This window comes from Trichomonas vaginalis, chromosome I (assembly GCF_026262505.1).
Source record: "Trichomonas vaginalis G3 chromosome I, whole genome shotgun sequence".
In the NCBI taxonomy this organism is placed as follows: Eukaryota; Parabasalia; order Trichomonadida; family Trichomonadidae; genus Trichomonas; species Trichomonas vaginalis.
In genome coordinates this window covers 1,184,995-1,204,550 of record NC_067203.1, presented here as the reverse complement: position 1 = coordinate 1,204,550, position 19,556 = coordinate 1,184,995, and the positions used below count along the sequence as shown (strand labels likewise).

At 33.0% G+C, this 19,556-nt stretch overlaps 7 protein-coding genes and 2 pseudogenes across 9 annotated transcripts, besides 3 other annotated features; 6 read left to right on the top strand and 3 right to left on the bottom strand.

Annotated features, from left to right (window-relative positions):
- Positions 1–4,323: part of a mobile genetic element that runs on past the window's edge.
- Positions 180–1,032, bottom strand: TVAGG3_0906950 (phage tail repeat-like family; the record flags this gene model as incomplete). The annotated part of the gene is made up of 1 exon (XM_051251597.1): positions 180–1,032. A coding segment is annotated over one exon (853 nt), but the record flags the coding sequence as incomplete, so codon positions are not given.
- TVAGG3_0906940 (uncharacterized protein) lies at positions 1,051–1,899 on the top strand (the record flags this gene model as incomplete). The annotated part of the gene is made up of 1 exon (XM_051251596.1): positions 1,051–1,899. One exon carries the CDS (start codon positions 1,051–1,053, stop codon positions 1,897–1,899), a length of 849 nt encoding a protein of 282 aa, XP_051077170.1.
- On the bottom strand, positions 1,902–2,144 carry TVAGG3_0906930 (serine threonine-protein phosphatase family; the record flags this gene model as incomplete). Its single annotated transcript, XM_051251595.1, has 1 exon — positions 1,902–2,144. The coding sequence occupies one exon, from the start codon at positions 2,142–2,144 to the stop codon at positions 1,902–1,904; it is 243 nt and encodes an 80-aa protein (XP_051077169.1).
- TVAGG3_0906920 (uncharacterized protein) lies at positions 2,163–2,525 on the bottom strand (the record flags this gene model as incomplete). Its single annotated transcript, XM_051251594.1, has 1 exon — positions 2,163–2,525. One exon carries the CDS (start codon positions 2,523–2,525, stop codon positions 2,163–2,165), a length of 363 nt encoding a protein of 120 aa, XP_051077168.1.
- Positions 4,324–6,416: 2,093 nt separating the features above from the next.
- Positions 6,417–19,556: part of a mobile genetic element that runs on past the window's edge.
- Positions 8,144–8,328, top strand: TVAGG3_0906900 (protein of unknown function, DUF4106 family; the record flags this gene model as incomplete). The annotated part of the gene is made up of 1 exon (XM_051251593.1): positions 8,144–8,328. A coding segment is annotated over one exon (185 nt), but the record flags the coding sequence as incomplete, so codon positions are not given.
- On the top strand, positions 8,847–10,094 carry TVAGG3_0906890 (annotated as a pseudogene). Its single transcript has one exon. A coding segment is annotated over exon 1 (1,248 nt).
- On the top strand, positions 10,584–11,405 carry TVAGG3_0906880 (protein of unknown function, DUF4106 family; the record flags this gene model as incomplete). The annotated part of the gene is made up of 1 exon (XM_051251592.1): positions 10,584–11,405. One exon carries the CDS (start codon positions 10,584–10,586, stop codon positions 11,403–11,405), a length of 822 nt encoding a protein of 273 aa, XP_051077166.1.
- Positions 12,832–13,044, top strand: TVAGG3_0906870 (protein of unknown function, DUF4106 family; the record flags this gene model as incomplete). The annotated part of the gene is made up of 1 exon (XM_051251591.1): positions 12,832–13,044. One exon carries the CDS (start codon positions 12,832–12,834, stop codon positions 13,042–13,044), a length of 213 nt encoding a protein of 70 aa, XP_051077165.1.
- TVAGG3_0906860 lies at positions 13,420–13,954 on the top strand (annotated as a pseudogene). Its single transcript has one exon. A coding segment is annotated over exon 1 (535 nt).
- Positions 15,802–15,972: a mobile genetic element.

Here is a 19,556-nt window from a genome sequence, read left to right as displayed (position 1 = left end):
TTTATATAACTTTTCTTCAAGTTCATTTACGTCAGAGATGCTATGTCTATGATATTTTTGTGGGTATGTTCCTTCTGTCCATGCGAAAATACGTTCTTTTGTTGCATCTACATATCCTTTTATCCATGTCGAGTCTGCTTTTGTATTCCTTAACTCTGTAACACCTTTCTCAAGCTCTTTCAACTGTTGTCCATCTTCCATTAAACCTCTGGTATGACTTGAAACCGTTTGTGTCAACATATCTACAGTTTCTTTGTCGGCTTTAAGGTCTAAACATCCTGAAACCCACCCTGTATTGGCTTTACCTTCTAAAATCTTCGATGTCCGTTCATGGTACCATTCAACCCTTTTTATAATTTCATTGTCTTTTTCATCCACATATTCCTTATCTGCCTTCTTCACTAACCCACTAGCCATAAGTCCCTTATCTACTTTCTCCTCTAACTCACTGTTGACATATGTTTTGTCAGCTTTCTTTTCAAGGCTAACGTTTAAGTCTGTTATTTCAGATATAGAATGTGTATGTCCAACGTCACTTTTCCTGTTTAAGGTTTCTTGTAAGTTTGTAATATTTGCAATGGTATGTGTATGAGTCTTTTTAGAATATTCTTTGTCAGCTCTTGTCACTTCACTTGACATTTTATTGTCAACATATGTTTTGTCTGCTAGTTCAGGATGAGTATGTTCTTTCGTTGCATAAGCTTTGTTAGCTCTTTCTTCTTCTTTTGCTATTGCATCGTCTACATACTCTTTGTCAGCTTTGTTGTCAACATCTGCTTTCAAAAGAAGTTCATCTATAGGTTTCTCGTTTAAAGTTCCTTTTGTTGGATTTATACAAACAGTATGGTTCTTATTGTCTTGAAACAGAAACTCATCTGTCAATGGGTTTAATGTCAGTTTTAAGTTTCCTTCTTTCAATGACTCAGATATCTTAGAATAGTTTGAAAAGTTTGTTGTGTTCTTATTTAGAGCTTGTATAATGAGTTGTCGGTTGTGTTTTATTTCTCTCATAGACGCTGTTTCATTTGACATTTTTATTCTAGATAAAATATGCTTTCAATAGAAAAAGAAAATTCTAGAGTTGCTACAACTAAACCATTAGATGAACTTTTTACCAATGTAGGTCAAAAGTTTGAGACAGAGACCGTAAAGCATGAAGGCTATCGTTTTGACTACCCGTTAAGATGGTTAAGAGACCCATCCGTCACAAAAGCTATTGGCTTTCGTAGAATGAAGTTCATTTCAGAAGCCATACATGGTTTCCCATTTACGGTCGGTTTTGAAGTTCGATACTATAACAAAGAAAAACGTATGTATGAGAAATTTGAACAGGGAAAACTTTTACAAGTGAATTTGCTTGTAAACTTAGAAACAACTCTTCAAGCTTTTCAAGAAAAAATAAACGATATCTATCTCGAATATGCAAAACAGTACAACATTGACGAAGGAGAGTACCATCTCGATATTATATATGACAGGAAAAATGCAACTGTTAAAATCAATAGAATAGAAGACCTTGGAGAAAACGTTTATATTTCTACAAAATATAACAACTTGGCATGGTATAGATTTATGAGGATGTTAAATCAGCCTGCAGAATATCCAGTACACCCGGACTTTTATGAAGTCGAAAACCCTAATGGAACATATGAAAATGTTTTCGACTCAGATGCTATTATAGTTCATGCTTCATTTTCTGGCGCCCAAAACTCTTTTTTATGCTTGGCAAATGACTTTTACGAAAAACCTACAAAGCTATACGAACCACCAAGTGGAAGTATTTCAGACTTTCAAGTATGGTTTACTACAGATGGAAGAAAGAGAATAATTCCATTATACCACGCGTTTTACTTAGAACTTAGTTTCATATACAACTACTATCGAACGGTAAAAATATAATTTTAATACGGTTGAGGTGTTGGATTTGGTTGCCAACTAGACTGTGGTGCAGGTTCAGGCTGTTGTATAACAGGAGCTTGTTCTTCTGGTTCAGGGTCTTTAGGTATAATACCAACGAACTGACCTACTCTTTTGCCAATATTTTTGACTCCGTTCCAAATTCCTCTTCCGACAGATTTTATTCCATTCCATATACCTCTTCCAACATTTCGAAAGAAGTTTCCAATACTACTGAAGAAACCCATTTTACTATATGTAAAAATCTAATGTCCGCCTAGTCTCTTACGTTTCCTGTTGAGTTCCATTGCATTCTTTAACTGGAGCTCATACATTCTATTTCTCCTCTGGTAGAAAACATACTCTGGGTCAACTCCTGTGTTCGCGTCATCTGCATAGAGTTGTTTATATCCCACTTCAGGGTTTGTATAAAACTCTTTCCATCTCATATTTGCATACCATGGTGGCAAACATAACGCAGCGTCATTTGACATGGCAGTTTGCATTTGTACATCTGTTGGCACTTGACCATAGTTTGCCATTGCAGTTTGTATTCTAACTTCATTTGGAATATTCTCTGGGTTTGGTTGTCCAGGTTGCTGTGCATTCGCTAAGTTCTGTGCGTCCATTTAATATTAGATAAAAATATCTCTTACGAGTACATATACTGAACATTTGCTGGCATTGGTTCATCTTCATATTCTCTATATCTTTCTGCCACGTCAAATAAGTAAATGACACAATGGAAAAAACCTAAAACAAGTAGTCCTATTTCAAACCACATTTACTTACCAATAAAATTTCTTTGTTATGACACTTTCTCCAGTTTATAGGACCTCTCTCATATTCTATCTTATCGTATCTAAACTCATAGTCATGTATGTCCTCTAACCATCTCATGACACTTTCCAAACCACTTTTATCGGATGTAAAGTAAAAGCATGGATGGTTATGTAAAACGTCTAAAGTTTCTAAAGAGTCTCTCAAAGTCCAGTCTACTTGGTATTGAAAATCCCATGTGTTATAGAACGGCGGGTCCACTATAAAGAAAACATTTTCCTTGTCTTTATATTTTTCATACAACTCTGTCCAATGACATCTCACAAACTCTATACCCTCAATATATTTTTCTATGTCCTCTTTGAAAACATTTGTATAGTTAAGATATAAAACTTTTGACATAAGTGTTTCAATGTCATGAACTCTTATAGCACCACTATATAATAGTCTAGCAGATATACTATCCCAGTCAATATACTCTGCCTTTTTCAAAACCTCTCTGACAGTATTTTTCTTATCTAATGGTATACGTTCCATCTTACCTATAGGTATCTTTTCTTTCAACTCACTCAATATTTTGTTTGTGTCTGGTATATGTTTGAGACGGTCCATATAGTTGTCGAAGTCATTGCATATAATCTTTGAGTCTGGGAATATTATATGGCACAAATGGGATATATAGAAACTTCCACCGAACAAATCTACAAATGTTAGACCATTCGGTAGTTTCTTAAGTTCTCTCAATATAATATCTTTACATTTACTCTTATTTCCAAAGAACGGTAACGGTGGTTTTGTAAAATTCATTTATATATTTAATAAAAATGTTTTTTCCTGAAAAGTGACAGATGTTTTATTGTGACTTCTTCGTAAAGACTTTGTTGAGATTTCTTCGTAAATGACCCAAAAATATATTTTAGGGTAGAAGGGTATATCTACCCCGTTTTCTACCCTCTTTTCTACCCTCTTGAATTTTCATGAATTTCTTCGTAAAGACTTTGTTGAGACTTCTTCGTAAAGACTTTGTTGAGACTTCTTCGTAAAGACTTTGTTGAGACTTCTTCGTAAAGACTTTGTTGAGACTTCTTCGTAAAGACTTTGTCAAGACTTCATCGTAAATGACCCTAGTAGTATATTTTTGGTGTAAATTTCATGAAAATTCAAGAGGGTAGAAAAGAGGGTAGAAAACGGGGTAGATATACCCTTCTACCCTAAAATATATTTTTGGTGTAAATTTCATGAAAATTCAAGAGGGTAGAAAAGAGGGTAGAAAACGGGGTAGATATACCCTTCTACCCTAAAATATATTTTTGGGTCATTTACACTCATGAACTTTCTTGTCTATGTTTTGTTAAGACTTCTTCGTAAAGACTTTGTTAAGACTTCTTCGTAAAGACTTTGTTAAGACTTCTTCGTAAATGTTTTGTTAAGACTTCTTCGTAAAGACTTTGTCAAGACTTCTTCGTAAATGTTTTGTTAAGACTTCTTCGTAAATGTTTTGTTAAGACTTCTTCGTAAATGTTTTGTTAAGACTTCTTCGTAAATGTTTTGTTAAGACTTCATTTATACTAAACATCTTCAGGGCTAGAAGGCACGAAGTGCCTGGAAGCCCCACTACCCTTTTTTTTTTTTTTTTTTTTTTTTTTTCATCTGTATATAAAACATGCACAAATAAGGATGTATAATTAAAAATATTATTCGAATTGGGTAAATAAATCGTTAGATCTTAGATTTTATTAATCATTTCTTCTTAAAATGAGACTGTGGTAATGGTAACTGTGTATGAGAGTTGGAGTATTGTTAAATTGCGCGAAATGTTGATAAGTTTCAAAAACGATTTGTAGTATGTTCAAGTATATTAGAATTTAATGAAATATGATAACATGGACTGTAAATAATCGATTTTTTGTGATTGATGAAAATCGATATCAATATTTAAAATTTTCGAGGTTTTTTTTGACTGATAGCAATTGCTTTGGACACCTAGAATGAAGTTCTCCTTGGTGAATTTCTCCAAATTTTTTCCATTTTAGAAAAAGCCTAAGCAATTTTCTAGAAAATTATAACGTTTTTTTTTTCAATTCTCTATCTTTTTTTGGAAAAACGAGGTTAATTTTTTTTGAAAATTTATAATTTAGAGAGAAATAAACCATTTTCATTGTGTTACAAATCGATAAAACATTTTTATTTTTGTTATTCTATAATTTTTCTACTAAATTGTGTCAATTGTAATGCAAAATCATATAACTATTTTTCAAAGTTATAGAAAAGAAGTATATATTCCAAAATTATAAATCAGTCATAGTTTACTATCAAAATCAATATATTATTCTATATAGACAACTATCTATTGTTAGTAATTTAAAATTATTTCTGGTTCAAATTAAGGATTATCTTCACATCTTTAGAAACTATTGTAAATATCTAGAAAACAATCAATAATATCATGATTTTATTCACGAATGAGTTCAAGATATATATTGTGATTTGATTTTCGATAATAAATCTGAATCAAATGTATATTAATCCCGCACATTTTGTCTTCTTATCATAATAATGTTATCAGTTAGTGATTATGGCTATAAAATAAGCAACAATAGATCTGTATCTCATAATCAAACGGAAGCTAAGCTAAGATATTGAAGATTTTATCACCTGATAGTATGCATAATACTATACCAGAATGACTAGTCAATCTGTTGTTTCAATATCGTTAAAATTTTTTATGCCAAAATAGTACTTTGGTTATCATTGGCAATGCGTAAGGTCACTACTGTTGTAATATTTCGAAAAAATAAAGGTATCAACTTTAATGCAAGATATGATTAGTTGAACATCGAATAATTGGGTTTTTGTAATATTAATATTCTTTAGTCCCTAGTATATCATTGTTTCATACTAATAACGTGGATCAATTCCGTTTCAATGATCAGATAAAGCAGAAACAATATACTCAGGTTCCACTTTTTTGGTCTAAAAAATGAGTTTCCCCCTTTATATATTAGCAAACTTAGCAGATTTATAAATCACAAAAATTTTTTTACTGTTCTCAAGAAAGGTAGGTCCACAAAATCGTAAAGATGCTTTCTTGATTTTGGTAATGAATTTAGACTATGTAGATACTCGATGACTAATAGACGAAGAATGGAAGAAAACTACAAGAGCGATTTCGAGATAATATTATTAAAATTAGTATTCGATTTTTGACCTGCAAATAAACATATTTGTACTATTAATCGGTTTTACAGAATAGATCTTGCGTTATTGTATGCTTTGAAAAAGTATCGAGAATTTTTCATAAGATGCTCATTTTGCGAGATAAAATGATATACCATCTACTAAACATTTGTGTGTTGCTTCTCATATATGGCTAGTGACTACAGGAATTGTAGTTTCAGGAAATTTTAATACATTTGGAATCCTAAGAAAGATATTGTAATATTGAGCGTCTCCTATTTCAATATATCGTAATGATGAAAATATAAATTCATATAATCTGTCCTTAAATATGCTATCTAAACCTGTGATAGAAACTCAATTTCATCTTAAAACATGAAAAAATTCCAAACTGTGAAATAAAACGAACATATTCACACATGAGACAACAACCATCTATATTAGGTTTCTCAATTCTTCATTTAAAATTCAAAAAAAAAAAAAAAAACAATATAAATTTTCCAAGGAAATTTAAGATAATATACACTTTATATAAATAATAATTCATATTTTGGCTATCTATCAAAAAAAAAAAAAAAAAAAAAAAAGGTAGTGGGGCTTCCAGGCACTTCGTGCCTTCTAGCCCTGAAGATGTTTAGTATAAATGAAGTCTTGACAAAACATTTACGAAGAAGTCTTGACAAAGTCTTTACGAAGAAGTCTTGACAAAGTCTTTACGAAGAAGTCTTGACAAAGTCTTTATGAAGAAGTCTTGACAAAACATTTACGAAGAAATCTTGACAAAGTCTTTATGAAGAAGTCTTGACAAAACATTTATGAAGAAATCTCAACAAAGTCTTTATGAAGAAGTCTTGACAAAACATTTATGAAGAAATCTCAACAAAGTCTTTACGAAGAAGTCTTAACAAAACATTTACGAAGAAGTCTTAACAAAGTCTTTACGAAGAAATCTCAACAAAGTCTTTACGAAGAAGTCTTAACAAAGTCTTTACGAAGAAGTCTTAACAAAACATAGACAAGAAAGTTCATGAGTGTAAATGACCCAAAAATATATTTTAGGGTAGAAGGGTATATCTAACCTCTTTTCTAACCTCTTTTCTACCCTCTTGAATTTTCATGAAATTTACACCAAAAATATATTTTAGGGTAGAAGGGTATATCTAACCTCTTTTCTAACCTCTTTTCTACCCTCTTGAATTTTCATGAAATTTACACCAAAAATATATTTTAGGGTAGAAGGGTATATCTAACCTCTTTTCTAACCTCTTTTCTACCCTCTTGAATTTTCATGAAATTTACACCAAAAATATACTACTAGGGTCATTTACGAAGAAATCTCAACAAAGTCTTTACGATGAAGTCTTGACAAAGTCTTTACGAAGAAGTCTCAACAAAGTCTTTACGAAGAAGTCTCAACAAAGTCTTTACGAAGAAGTCTTAACAAAGTCTTTACGAAGAAATCTCAACAAAGTCTTTACGAAGAAGTCTTAACAAAGTCTTTACGAAGAAGTCTTAACAAAACATAGACAAGAAAGTTCATGAGTGTAAATGACCCAAAAATATATTTTAGGTAGAAGGGTATATCTAACCTCTTTTCTAACCTCTTTTCTACCCTCTTGAATTTTCATGAAATTTACACCAAAAATATATTTTAGGGTAGAAGGGTATATCTAACCTCTTTTCTAACCTCTTTTCTACCCTCTTGAATTTTCATGAAATTTACACCAAAAATATATTTTAGGGTAGAAGGGTATATCTAACCTCTTTTCTAACCTCTTTTCTACCCTCTTGAATTTTCATGAAATTTACACCAAAAATATACTACTAGGGTCATTTACGAAGAAATCTCAACAAAGTCTTTACGATGAAGTCTTGACAAATCTTTACGAAGAAGTCTCAACAAAGTCTTTACGAAGAAGTCTCAACAAAGTCTTTACGAAGAAGTCTTAACAAAGTCTTTACGAAGAAATTCATGAAAATTCAAGAGGGTAGAAAAGAGGTTAGAAAAGAGGTTAGATATACCCTTCTACCCTAAAATATATTTTTGGGTCATTTACGAAGAAGTCTCAACAAAGTCTTTACGAAGAAGTCTTAACAAAGTCTTTACGAAGAAATTCATGAAAATTCAAGAGGGTAGAAATGAGGTTAGAAAAGAGGTTAGATATACCCTTCTACCCTAAAATATATTTTTGGGTCATTTACACTCATTTACGAAGAAATCTCAACAAAGTCTTTACGAAGAAGTGTCATATAAACATCTGTCAAAAACCGCTTTTTAACTTCACTTAAAATGCCACGTAAGCTACGTAAGAATATACGTAAGAGGAAGAGAGCATTGAAACATCCAATAGTAAAACTAACACCACAACAACAGTTGCAACAACAAATGCTGAATGACCCCACTATGTTGCAACAAATGTCAAGCAATCCTATGCTTTTAAACCGAGTTGTTGGTGCACAGAGTGGAGGTTTAAGAGCGGCACTTTTAGCGAAAATGGCAGGCTATGGTGGAGCTGCAGACGGAACAGCCTATAACCCTCAAAGTCAAATGAATTTGAGTTCACTCAAAAATCAAATATCAGATGTCAAAAAGTCAAACATAGACATACAGAAGCAAATAAGTGAAAACGAAAAGAAACTAGAATATGACAGACACACAAAGAAACTCAATGAGTTAAACGTAGAGAAAAAGAAGAAAGAAGAACAACTGAAAGAACTAAGTACAGAGGAATATGCGAAAAAAGTGTCAGAAAAAGCAGCAGAAGTAGCAAAAATGGAACAAGATGTCATAAATTTGAAAAACCATACTACTCAATATAAAATACTGAAAGATGAAGAGATAAAACAAAAAGCCCTGAAGACATATATGGATAGCGATGAGTATAAAAAAGAAGTTGAAGCAAATGTAAAGGCAGAAAAAACTTTTACAGTTGCAAAACCAAACCGTACAGTATGAAAACTTAGCACAAGAAAGTAAAAATAACGACGCAGCCATGCAAAAGGCAATGAAAAGCGCAGAATATATAAAAGCTAACAATGACTGGTTAGATGCCCAAGCCAACGCTAAAGCAGCCCAACTCATAGGGTCAATAAGGACAAAAATACAAGCGGATGAAGACAGTTCAAATGAAGCTTTAACGAATGCTGACTTTAAGAACGCCTTCGAAGCTCTTCATAGTAAGGTGAAACAAGTGAACGACTTCTCATCTGGAAAGAAACTGAAGTCTGAAGGTTTCGACAAAGAGTTAAGAGAAGTAGCACAAAATATGACGAAAATAACAGATGCAGCAACGAGACAGGCAGTTCAAAGTGCCTATGACGCCGTTAGAGCAACTGTTGTGAAAAGTCAAGAAAAAGAGTTACAACAGACCAAAACAGACCTAGTAAATGCTTTCTTAAAACGAAAAGTCAGGTAGGACATTACGCTGCAGATGGAACATATGTGCCAGCTGGTGGAACTTATATACCACCAAACCCTCCAAGAGAAGCACCTGCACCAGGACTACCTAGAACATTTACATCGTCACATGGACACAGACACAGGCATGCACCAAAACCAACACAACAACCAACAGTTCAAAATCCAACACAACAACCACCTCCACAACCAGCACCAAACCCAACACAACAACCAACACAACAACCAGCACAACAACCAACACAACAACCAGCACAGCAACCAACAGTTCAAAACCCTGCACAACAACAACCACAAACAGAGCAAGGACATAAAAGAAGTAGAGAACAAGGAAACCAAGAATTCTTAAAAATGCTTAAAGAAGAGTGTGGTTTCCCAGATACTGTTGACTTTAGTGACAGATATAAAGAAGCTATTGGAAAGTTCAAGGATGGAAATACTGACCCGAACCTATTTAGCTTTATGGCTCAGCACCAAAACGGATATAATCTCAAACCTGGAAAATACAAGCTCGCTAAGGGATATGATTTAATAGCATATCATCCAAATGACATGAATGAATTTACTCCGAGATATTTGATGTCAGAGCTAAATGACAATTCAACTTTCGTCATGAAACGCGTAAAAATAGAGACGGAACGAAAGAACAAAGCTTATGAATGCGGATGACGTAGATAGGGAAATTGTTGAAAACGGTCTCGGAATATATGAAATGCCAGCAGATGAGGTACAAGAAACTCCACAGGAAGAAGTTCAGATACAACCAGACATGGAAGAAATAGTTCAGCAACAACAGCTAGAAGAGCCTGAAGGAAACGAACAAGTCACTCCTTTGGAAACTAACTTCACAGAACTAGATGAAGATTTGGAACAGCCGAAAAATCTTGACCCTCAACAAGTGTATGCGGAGAATATGGAATCTTTCCAAGAGTCTAAGAAAAATTCGGCTGACATAGTAGAAGAATATCGAAAAATGTTCGCCGACATACAAAAGACTCCAGCACCAGATGAAAATATTCAGCATAGAATGGAAGCACTGAAAGAAAATGTACACAAATACAACAACCCTTTTTACTTACGAGCATTTAACGTTCAATCTTCGGATGAACTCGGTGAAAATAAAAGGTTAAATTTCAACAAAACATATAGAAATGAAACATTGTTTAAAGTTCATTCAGAACCTAACCAATATGGAAACAAACCTACTTTTGTTTCTGCAGACTATGGAACTACAATGAGATGGGGTCATAAAGCTAATCCGGATAGGTGGTTCATAAACTTACAACCTCAATTCCAAGAAGTTGTAGACGCAATGGAAGAGAATGGTGAACCAGATATAGCTGGTATTTTCAGCGCGGCTTTAATGCCATTGAAAGATATGAAACATGCAGATATTTTGGACCAGTATGAAATGAACATGGCTGATGGAAATATAACACCTGACGTTCTAGAACATTTATCTCAAAGAACTACACAGAACCATAGAGATGGTATATTTGGTGAAGAGTTTAGAAAGAAAGTTATGGACAGAGAAGGAAGAGAACCTATTGTACATGACCTTGCAAACGAAAGTTTACAAAATGTCATAAAAACTTACTTTGCAGACAATGAACCGAGAAGGGATGAATATTTAAGAAAACTCAAATGGACAGTACCAAATGAAATGTTAGTATTGAAAAACATGTTCCTTGACAAAATAAAACCAACTACAGAAATAAACGACGCAAGACTGAAAGATTGGGTAGAAGCTTTCCCATTCACAAAAGATATTGTTGGTAACATGGAAAGAAAACCAGAATGGCTACAAAAACATATATTTGGAAACGAGCATATTCCATATGGACAGGCACTGTTTGAAGAGCTTGAACCGGAAACTCAGGAAAGAGTCATGCAAACAATACGCGAAGACTCAAATACAGACTATGACAAACTCTTTCTAGGATATAGGTTACCTGAGATGGGCGACCAGAGCCAAAAGGCAAAAAGGACATGGGAAATTTGCAACATACTAGATGAACATGAGGCAAAGATGCAACAACTTCAAGCAGAGGGCAATGAAGGAAAAAGAAGAGTTAAAAACTCAGTCAGGAAGAAAGTAAAGCTTGGTCGGAGTGGGTTCTATTATGACATATAAATCCAACTATTCTATATTTTTACTCATATGAAATGTACGCCGCTCAGAATATAACGCCAACAGTTTTGGATGCCATGAATGGAAATGTTCCGAATGGTATAAACGAATGCGACAATGCCATTAGAAGGTCAGAAATAGTTCCTGGAACTTACGAATATACAACTGCTGTTTCTTATGGAAACGTAGGTGAGTTTGGAGAAGGTTCTTCAACAACAGTAGATATTGCTTGCGACAGGTTTCATATAATTTCTATTGACAACTCTTTCTTATACGTGGAACAAGACATTGAAATAAAACCTTCTGCCAAGTTGTCTGACAAGAAAGGTTGCAATGGAATTTTCTATGTCGGATACCAATATGCTCCAGAAGTTTTCATGGGATATAAGATATATTCTAACTCTGACTTAGTTCAAACAGTAACATGGGCAAACTATGAATGGTTCGCTTTAAGAAACTCAGTACAACCACAAGCTAGAGAACAAACAGACCAGTATGCAACTATTGAGAAAATAAGAAGACTTGACCCTAACGTTCCAGGAGTTTATGTTAACCTTTCTGGTTCAGATGGAAATGCTGTCACTAAAGTAAAACTGAAACTTAGAGTTCCTTTGTCATCTTTCCTCATCTTCAGGTTTTTAAGATACTTGCCAAACTGGGCAGGAAAAATTTCTATTGAACTTACTCCAAGCAAAAATAACTTAGTCATTGCACCAACACAAGACCCATTCACTATTACAGAAGTAGTGGGAACAAATAAAATGTCATTCGCCGACTTTTGCAAAGACAAAGTTGACTTAGACTTTGGTTTCTCAAACCTCAACACTGAAGTAAACTATTATTTCAATGCTGCTGGAACTGCTTGGGACCCAGTTAAGTTTACATGCGAAAAGTTTGAATGCAAGAGAATAGAAAGCAGACTTGCAGTCTATATGTTGGACCCAGATATTTCAAATGCTTTAGCTGCCAAATATATTGCAGTTCCACTTATGTTCCCTATACACCAAATATCTGTCAAAGACTTTGCAGGTGAAGTTGGAAACCAAAGTGCTGACCCAGGTGCAAGAACAGATATTGCTTTAACAACTGCAATGAAACATGCAGATACTATGTTTGTACTGTTCAGACGAACTATAAATGACTATTCTTGTTTCTACAACCCTGGTATTAAATATCATATAAACATAGATGGCAAAATATCCAAGAGAAGAATATTCTACAGTTGAGGATATGAGGTCATACAACTTGACATTAGATGCTATGAACTTTAACAACAACTTCACAACAACCATTAACACCTGAAATGCAAAGTTCTATTATGCATATGTGAAAAGTATGGACTCATACAGGAGGTCAAAAAACTCAATATACAAATGGAGACCGTTCAAACTTTTGGCTTGGCATTCCATTTGCTGACTCAGAAGACTTTATGGGTGGTATTTCAACTGTTGGTACTGTACAAATACAATATACTGGTGACAGAGACGGTCCAGATGAATTGAAAGCAAAGAAGTTTACAAAACCAATAGCACTTTTCACGGAAGATGCTCTTTTGAAGATTCGTTCGATGAAACCTGCTGGGGCTCCTCAGATTGGCATAACGACAGCTTCCATCGAGCAGATTTTGGCAGCAGGTCAGTAAGTTGTTCTTGAACTGACTTCTCTCCGTCAAATATTGACAGTACGCCAGTTTTGACATAATATTGTATTATAAACTTTCCTTTAGAAATATCGGTCAGTTTTGTTGTTATATTTTTGTCAACGTCAAGAACTTTCACCATTTCAGTTATACCAACTTTCTTTGCTTTATGGAAATATTTTGGTTCAGCAAAGACTGCTATTCTATAACATTTACCATTGTTTGTATAAAGAACTATTCTGTCAATGTATTTGTATTGTTGTGTGTGTAAACTTTGTTCTGCTTCAATTCGAAGAGATACTCGAATACGTCCATCTTTTTATTCTAAGTAAAATGTCATTTCCGAAAAATAGAAGCGTAAGTGTTTCAAAAGGTTTAATGGCGGTGGCAGATGTGAAGTTAAATTCACCAACTCAAACAAACAGTCAAAGTGTTATTGTCAATGTCAAAGACAGAGATGTTGAAGTGGGGAAACCATACGAGGACGAAGATGGTATAACAATTGTTCCTGTAAAAGAACAACCAACATATCCTGAAGTTAGCAGAGACTTAAGTTCTGTTGCAGATATTCGAAACGACTACCAACAACTGAAAGACAAACTTCAAACTCAGGAGAAGATTTGTCAAGCTTTAAGTATAATGTTAAACTTGGTCGAACACAACCCTGTAAAAGTGAACTCATATGTCATTGCACTCATGAAGTTTTGAAAGAACTATTGAAACTTTTGACAGAGGCAGACGATATAAACATCAAAGAAATAGAACCCGACATTGCTTGCTGTGGTGTTTCATATAATGTCATTGACAAATATACGTTATGAAAGGAGGTGAAACGTTGAACTTAAAGTATAGTTTCCCAGACGTCATAAAAATATTTGACGACCACAACATTTCATTAAAATTTATTTGCTAAGTAAATGGCAGAAGACATAGTGGTTTATACTATTACGACTAAAAACCCTGAGTCATATAATTCTATAACAACAAACTTACAAAGTCCTCAAGGACGATATTGTAAACTAACCTTAAACACATTGACGACTAAAGCCTGTTTTGCTCTTTTGACACCAGAAGACTTGTTGTTGTGAATGGTAAAAAATACTTCTTTGAAGATACTTACTCAGATATACCACCAAAGGTTTTTGTTGACTTATTTAATACTTTAAGGACGGATGTAACATGTGCTGCAACTAGAACAGGTTTCATTATGTTTGGATGTCCGACTGAGTTTACTATAAACGATATGAGCTATAATACAAAACTTATATCTGGTTTTTACTACCAACAGTTTCCTATAACAGGAAAAGGTGTCATACAAGGTCTATCTGTTTCCATTGACTTTAAGTACACCTATTTTATATATTGTTTCAAACTTAGGTTCAAAGTGTTATTCGAATGTCGACAGAACTACTATGACCAAAAGATACTCATGCGTATAAACAACACTTTCTCTGCTGGTTTGCCTATTGTTCATTCGAATGCAGAGTTTTCAGCTTTAGTGAACTCAAACACTTTAGCAAACATAAACTTAACCTAGTTTGACGCAAACTTTGTTCCTGTAAAACTTTTATGTCCTATGTATTTGTCAATGGTCTTTGTACATTACCAACCTCTCAAACCAGGAGCAAATTTTTACGATTTTCATGTGTTTTATGCAAGGCCGAGAATTCTCGGTCTCAGGAAATTTCACTCAAAAGTTCTTGTTGTGGCTCTTGGTTTTTTGAACCAGTCGTCTGCGTGTTTAGTGTCTGGAGCAAAACAAGCCGTCAAAATACTTTGCATTGGTACATGTCATCTTTGACCGACGAATGAGACGTAACTGTTTGTTAAACTGAACCCACTCGTATTCTTTCACTTATGGCTTCATGAACGATAGAGTGTTTGTTTCTGTTTTTGTTGTCATATGTCTTTACATACAAAATAAAAAAAAATATTTTATAAAAACTAGCGTTATTTTCTATCTTGTATAAAAGACCAAAAAATAAACGCTTACATGTATTTTTTCAGCAACTTCGTCAAATAATTTTATAGCTTTGTCGATCTCATCTACTTCAACGTTCTTTACCTCTCGTGGGAGCACCATACATTTTCTCAAACTTTTCCAGTAGTTCTGTTTCAGCAGCTCTCATATGTTAACAAACGCAACCTTAACTCTATTGACTATACTGTCATATCTTTGAGTTATATTAAATGTTCTTCCTATCTATATATATCTCTTTGTATTGAAGTCCTTCGGTTTCTGAACGATGTAAAGTAAGCCTTCACTGCAACGTTTCCGTATCGAATGAACCATAATGTTATGAAATTATATCCAACAAAACTGGTCAATCCAGAACAAAACTACTGTATAAGACTTTTGTCGATGAGATATGCTCTGTTCCATTGAATCTTACCGATATCATAAGCTCAGGATTTTTTGTCAAAATTTTCTGATGTAGAAGCATTTTTAACCAGTATGTGTGCTTTCTTTCCTTCAGATAGTGTTAAAATGTCTGACAAAGAATATTTTTTGTATTTCTTTGAGTATCTTACGTTTAAATCACTATTCTAACCACTTTGGTCTCATTGTCTATCTTTCTAACTGTTTCAAACTCAGTGCTTGTCATTTCCTGTTCTTACATACAAAATAAAAAAAATATTTTATAAAAACTAACGTTAGTTTTTCTATCTTGTATAAAAAGATATGATTCAGGATTTTTTTGACGAAGTGTCAAAGTTCTCTTCGTCAAAAAAATACAGTTATATCATGAAATTTGGTCATTTTTTTACGATTTTCATGAGTTTTAGGCGACCCCGGTTTTTTCCCTACTCGCATTTTTTTACGATTTTCATGAGTTTTAGGCGACTACGGTTTTTTCCGTAGTCGCAATTTTTCACGATTTTCATGAGTTTTAGGCGACTACGGTTTTTCTCCCACTCGCAATTTTTCACGATTTTCATAGAGTTTTTTTACGATTTTCGTACGGAATCTCGACCCTCGGTTTTCCGAGGGTCGCAAATTCTTGCGATTTTCGTACGGAATCTCGACCCGCGGTTTTCCTTGGGTCGCAAACATATGAGGAAATTCATGAAATTTGGTCATTTTTTCACTGTTTTCGTACGGAATCTCTACCCCGGGAAAAGTCGGGGTAGCAAACATATGAGGAAATTCATGAAATTTGGTCATTTTTTTCAGCAAAAATATATTTTAGGTGGAACCAGGTCCCTCGGTCAACTAACATCTTTTTGGAAAATGGTGACAACATGAATTTTGCAACAAAACACAGGAAATAGACTTCTTCGTATATGCTTTGGTCAAGACTTTCATCGTCAATGAGCGTAAATCAGACAAAAATATATTTTAGGTGAAGAGGTGAGATCTCACTCTTTTCTCACCCCATATGTCCTTACTGAAAAAGTACGTTTCCATATGTCATTTTACTCAGAATTCAATAAAAATATATTTGGTGAAGAGGTGAGAATCTCACCTGTTTTTCTCACCCTTTTCTCCTTCGTAAACTTTGTTGAGGACTCTTCGTAAAGACTTTGTTGAGACTCGCTTCGTAAAGACTTTGGTTAGATTTCTAAAGACTTGCATCTAAATTCGATCAACCCTAGTCAGCTATATTTTGGTGTGTGTAAATTTCTGAAAATTCAAGAGGGTAGAATAAAGAGGGTAGAAAACGGGGTAGATATTACCCCTTCTACATAAAATTATTTTGGTGTAAATTTCATGAAAAATTCAGAGGTAAAAAGAGGGTAGAAAACGGGGTAGATAGATACCTTCTACCCTAAAATTATATTTTGGGTCATTTACATCATCGAACTTTCTTGTCTATGTTTTGTTAAGATTCTCTTCGTAAAGACTTTGTTAAGACGTTCTTCGTAAGACTTTGTTAAGACTTCTTCGTTAAATGTTTTGTTAAGACTTCTTCGTAAAGAACTTTGTCAAGACTTCTTCGTAAATGTTTTGTTAAGATTCTTCGTAAAATGTTTTTGTTAGACCTTCTTCGTAAATGTTTTGTTTAAGACTTTTCGTAAATGTTTGTTAAGACTTCATATACTAACATCTTCAGGGCTAGAAGCACGAGTGCCTGGAAGCCCCACTACCCTTTTTTTTTTTTTTTTTTTTTTTTCATCTTATATAAAAACATGCAGCAATAAGGATGTATATTAAAATATTATTTCGAATTGGGGTAATAAATCGTTAGATCTTAGATTTTATTAATCATATTCTCTTCTTAAAATGGACTGTGGTAATGGTAACTGTGTATGAGAGTTGGAGTATTGTTAAATTGGCGAATGTTATATTTCAAAACGATTGTAGTATGTTCAAAGTATAATTAGAAATTTAATGAAATATGATAACATGGACTGTAAATAATCGATTTTTTGTGATGATGAAAAATCATATCAATATTTACAATTTTCGGGTTTTTTGACTGATAAGCAATTGCTTTGGAACACCTAGAAATTGAAGTTCTCCTTGGTGAATTTCTCCAAATTTTTTCCATTTTAGAAAAAGTCCTAAGCAATTTTCTAGAAAAATTATATACGTTTTTTTTTTCAATTCTCTTAAATCTTTTTTTGGAAAAACGAGGTTAATTTTTTTTGAAATTTATATTTAGAGAGAAAATAAACCCATTTTCATTGTGTTACAAAATCGATAAAACATTTTTTATTTTTTGTTATTCTATAATTTTTTCTACTTAAAATTGTGTCCAATTGTAATGGGCAAAATCATATAAACTATTTTCAAAGTTATAGAAAAGGAAGTATATATTTCCAAAAATTATAAAATCGTCATAGTTACTATCAAATCAATATATTATTCTATATAGGACAACTATCTATTGTTAGTAATTTAAAATTATTTCTGGTTCAAATTAAAGGATTTATCTTCACAATCTTTAGAAACTATTGTAAATAATCTAGAAAACAATCAATAATATCATGATTTTATTCACGAATGAAGTTCAGATATATGATTGTATTGATTTTCGATAAATAAATCGAAATCAAATGTATATTAATCCCGCACACTTTGTCTTGCCTTATTCATAATAATGTTATCATTAGTGATTATGCTCATAAATAAGCAACAATAGATCTTATCTCATAATCAAACGGAAGCAAGCTAAGATATTGAAAGAATTTTATCACCTGATAGTATGCATTACTATACAGATGACTAGTCAATCTGTTGTTCAATATCGTTAAAATTTTTTATGGCCAAAATAGTCTTTGGTTTATCATTGGCAATGCGTAAGGTCCACTATGTTGTAATATTTCGAAAAATATAAAGGTATCAACTTTAATGCAAGTATATGATTGTTGAACATCGAATAATTGGGTTTTTGTAATATATAAATTCTTTAGTCCCTAGTATATTCATTGTTTCATACAATAATCGTGGAATCAATGTCGTTTCAATGATTCAATAAGCAGAAAACAATATACTCAGTTCCACTTTTTTTGCTAAAAAATGAGTTTCCCCCTTATTATATTAGCAAACTTAGCAGATTTATAAATCACAAAAATTTTTTTACTGCTTCTCAGAAAGGTAGGTCACAAAATCGTAAAGATGCTTTCTTGATTTGGTAATTGAATTTAGACTATGTAGATACTCGATTTGACTAATAGATCGAAGATGGAAGAAAACTACGAAGCGATTTTCGGAGATATATTATTGAAATTAGTATTCGATTTTTGACCTGCAAATAACATATTATGTACTATTAATCGGTTTTACAGAATAGATCTTGCGTTTTTGTATGCTTTAAAAAGTATCGAGAATTTTTCATTAGATGCTCATTTTGCGAAGTAAAATGATATACCATCTACTAAACATTTGTGTGTTGCTTCTCATATATGGCTAGGACTACAGGAATGTAGTTTCAGGAAATTTTAATACATTTGGAATCTAAGAAAGATATGTAATATTGAGCGTCTCCCTATTTCATATATCGTTAATTGATGAATATAAATTATATAATCTTCTTAATATGCATAATCTAAACTTGATAGAAACTCAATTTCACTTAAAAACATGAAAAAATTCCAAACTGTAAATAAAACGAACATATTCACACATGAGACAACAACCATCGTATATTAGGTTCTCAATTTCTTATTTAAAATCAAAAAAAAAAAAAAAAAACATATAAATTTTTCCAAGGAAATTTTAAGATAATATTACACTTATATAATAATAATTCATATTTTGGCTATCTATCAAAAAAAAAAAAAAAAAAAAAGGTATGGGGCATTCCAGGCATTCGTGCCTTCTAGCCCTGAAGATGTTTTAGTATAATGAAAGTCTTGAACAAAACATTTACGAAGAAGTCTTGACAAATCTTTACAAGAAGTCTTGACAAAGTCTTTACGAAGAAGTCTTGACAAGTCTTATGAAGACAGTCTTGACAAAACATTTAGAAGAAATATTTGACAAAGTCTTTATGAAAGAAGTACTTGACAAAACATTTATGAAGAAATCTCAACAAATCTTTTATGAAGAAGTCCTTGGACAAAACATT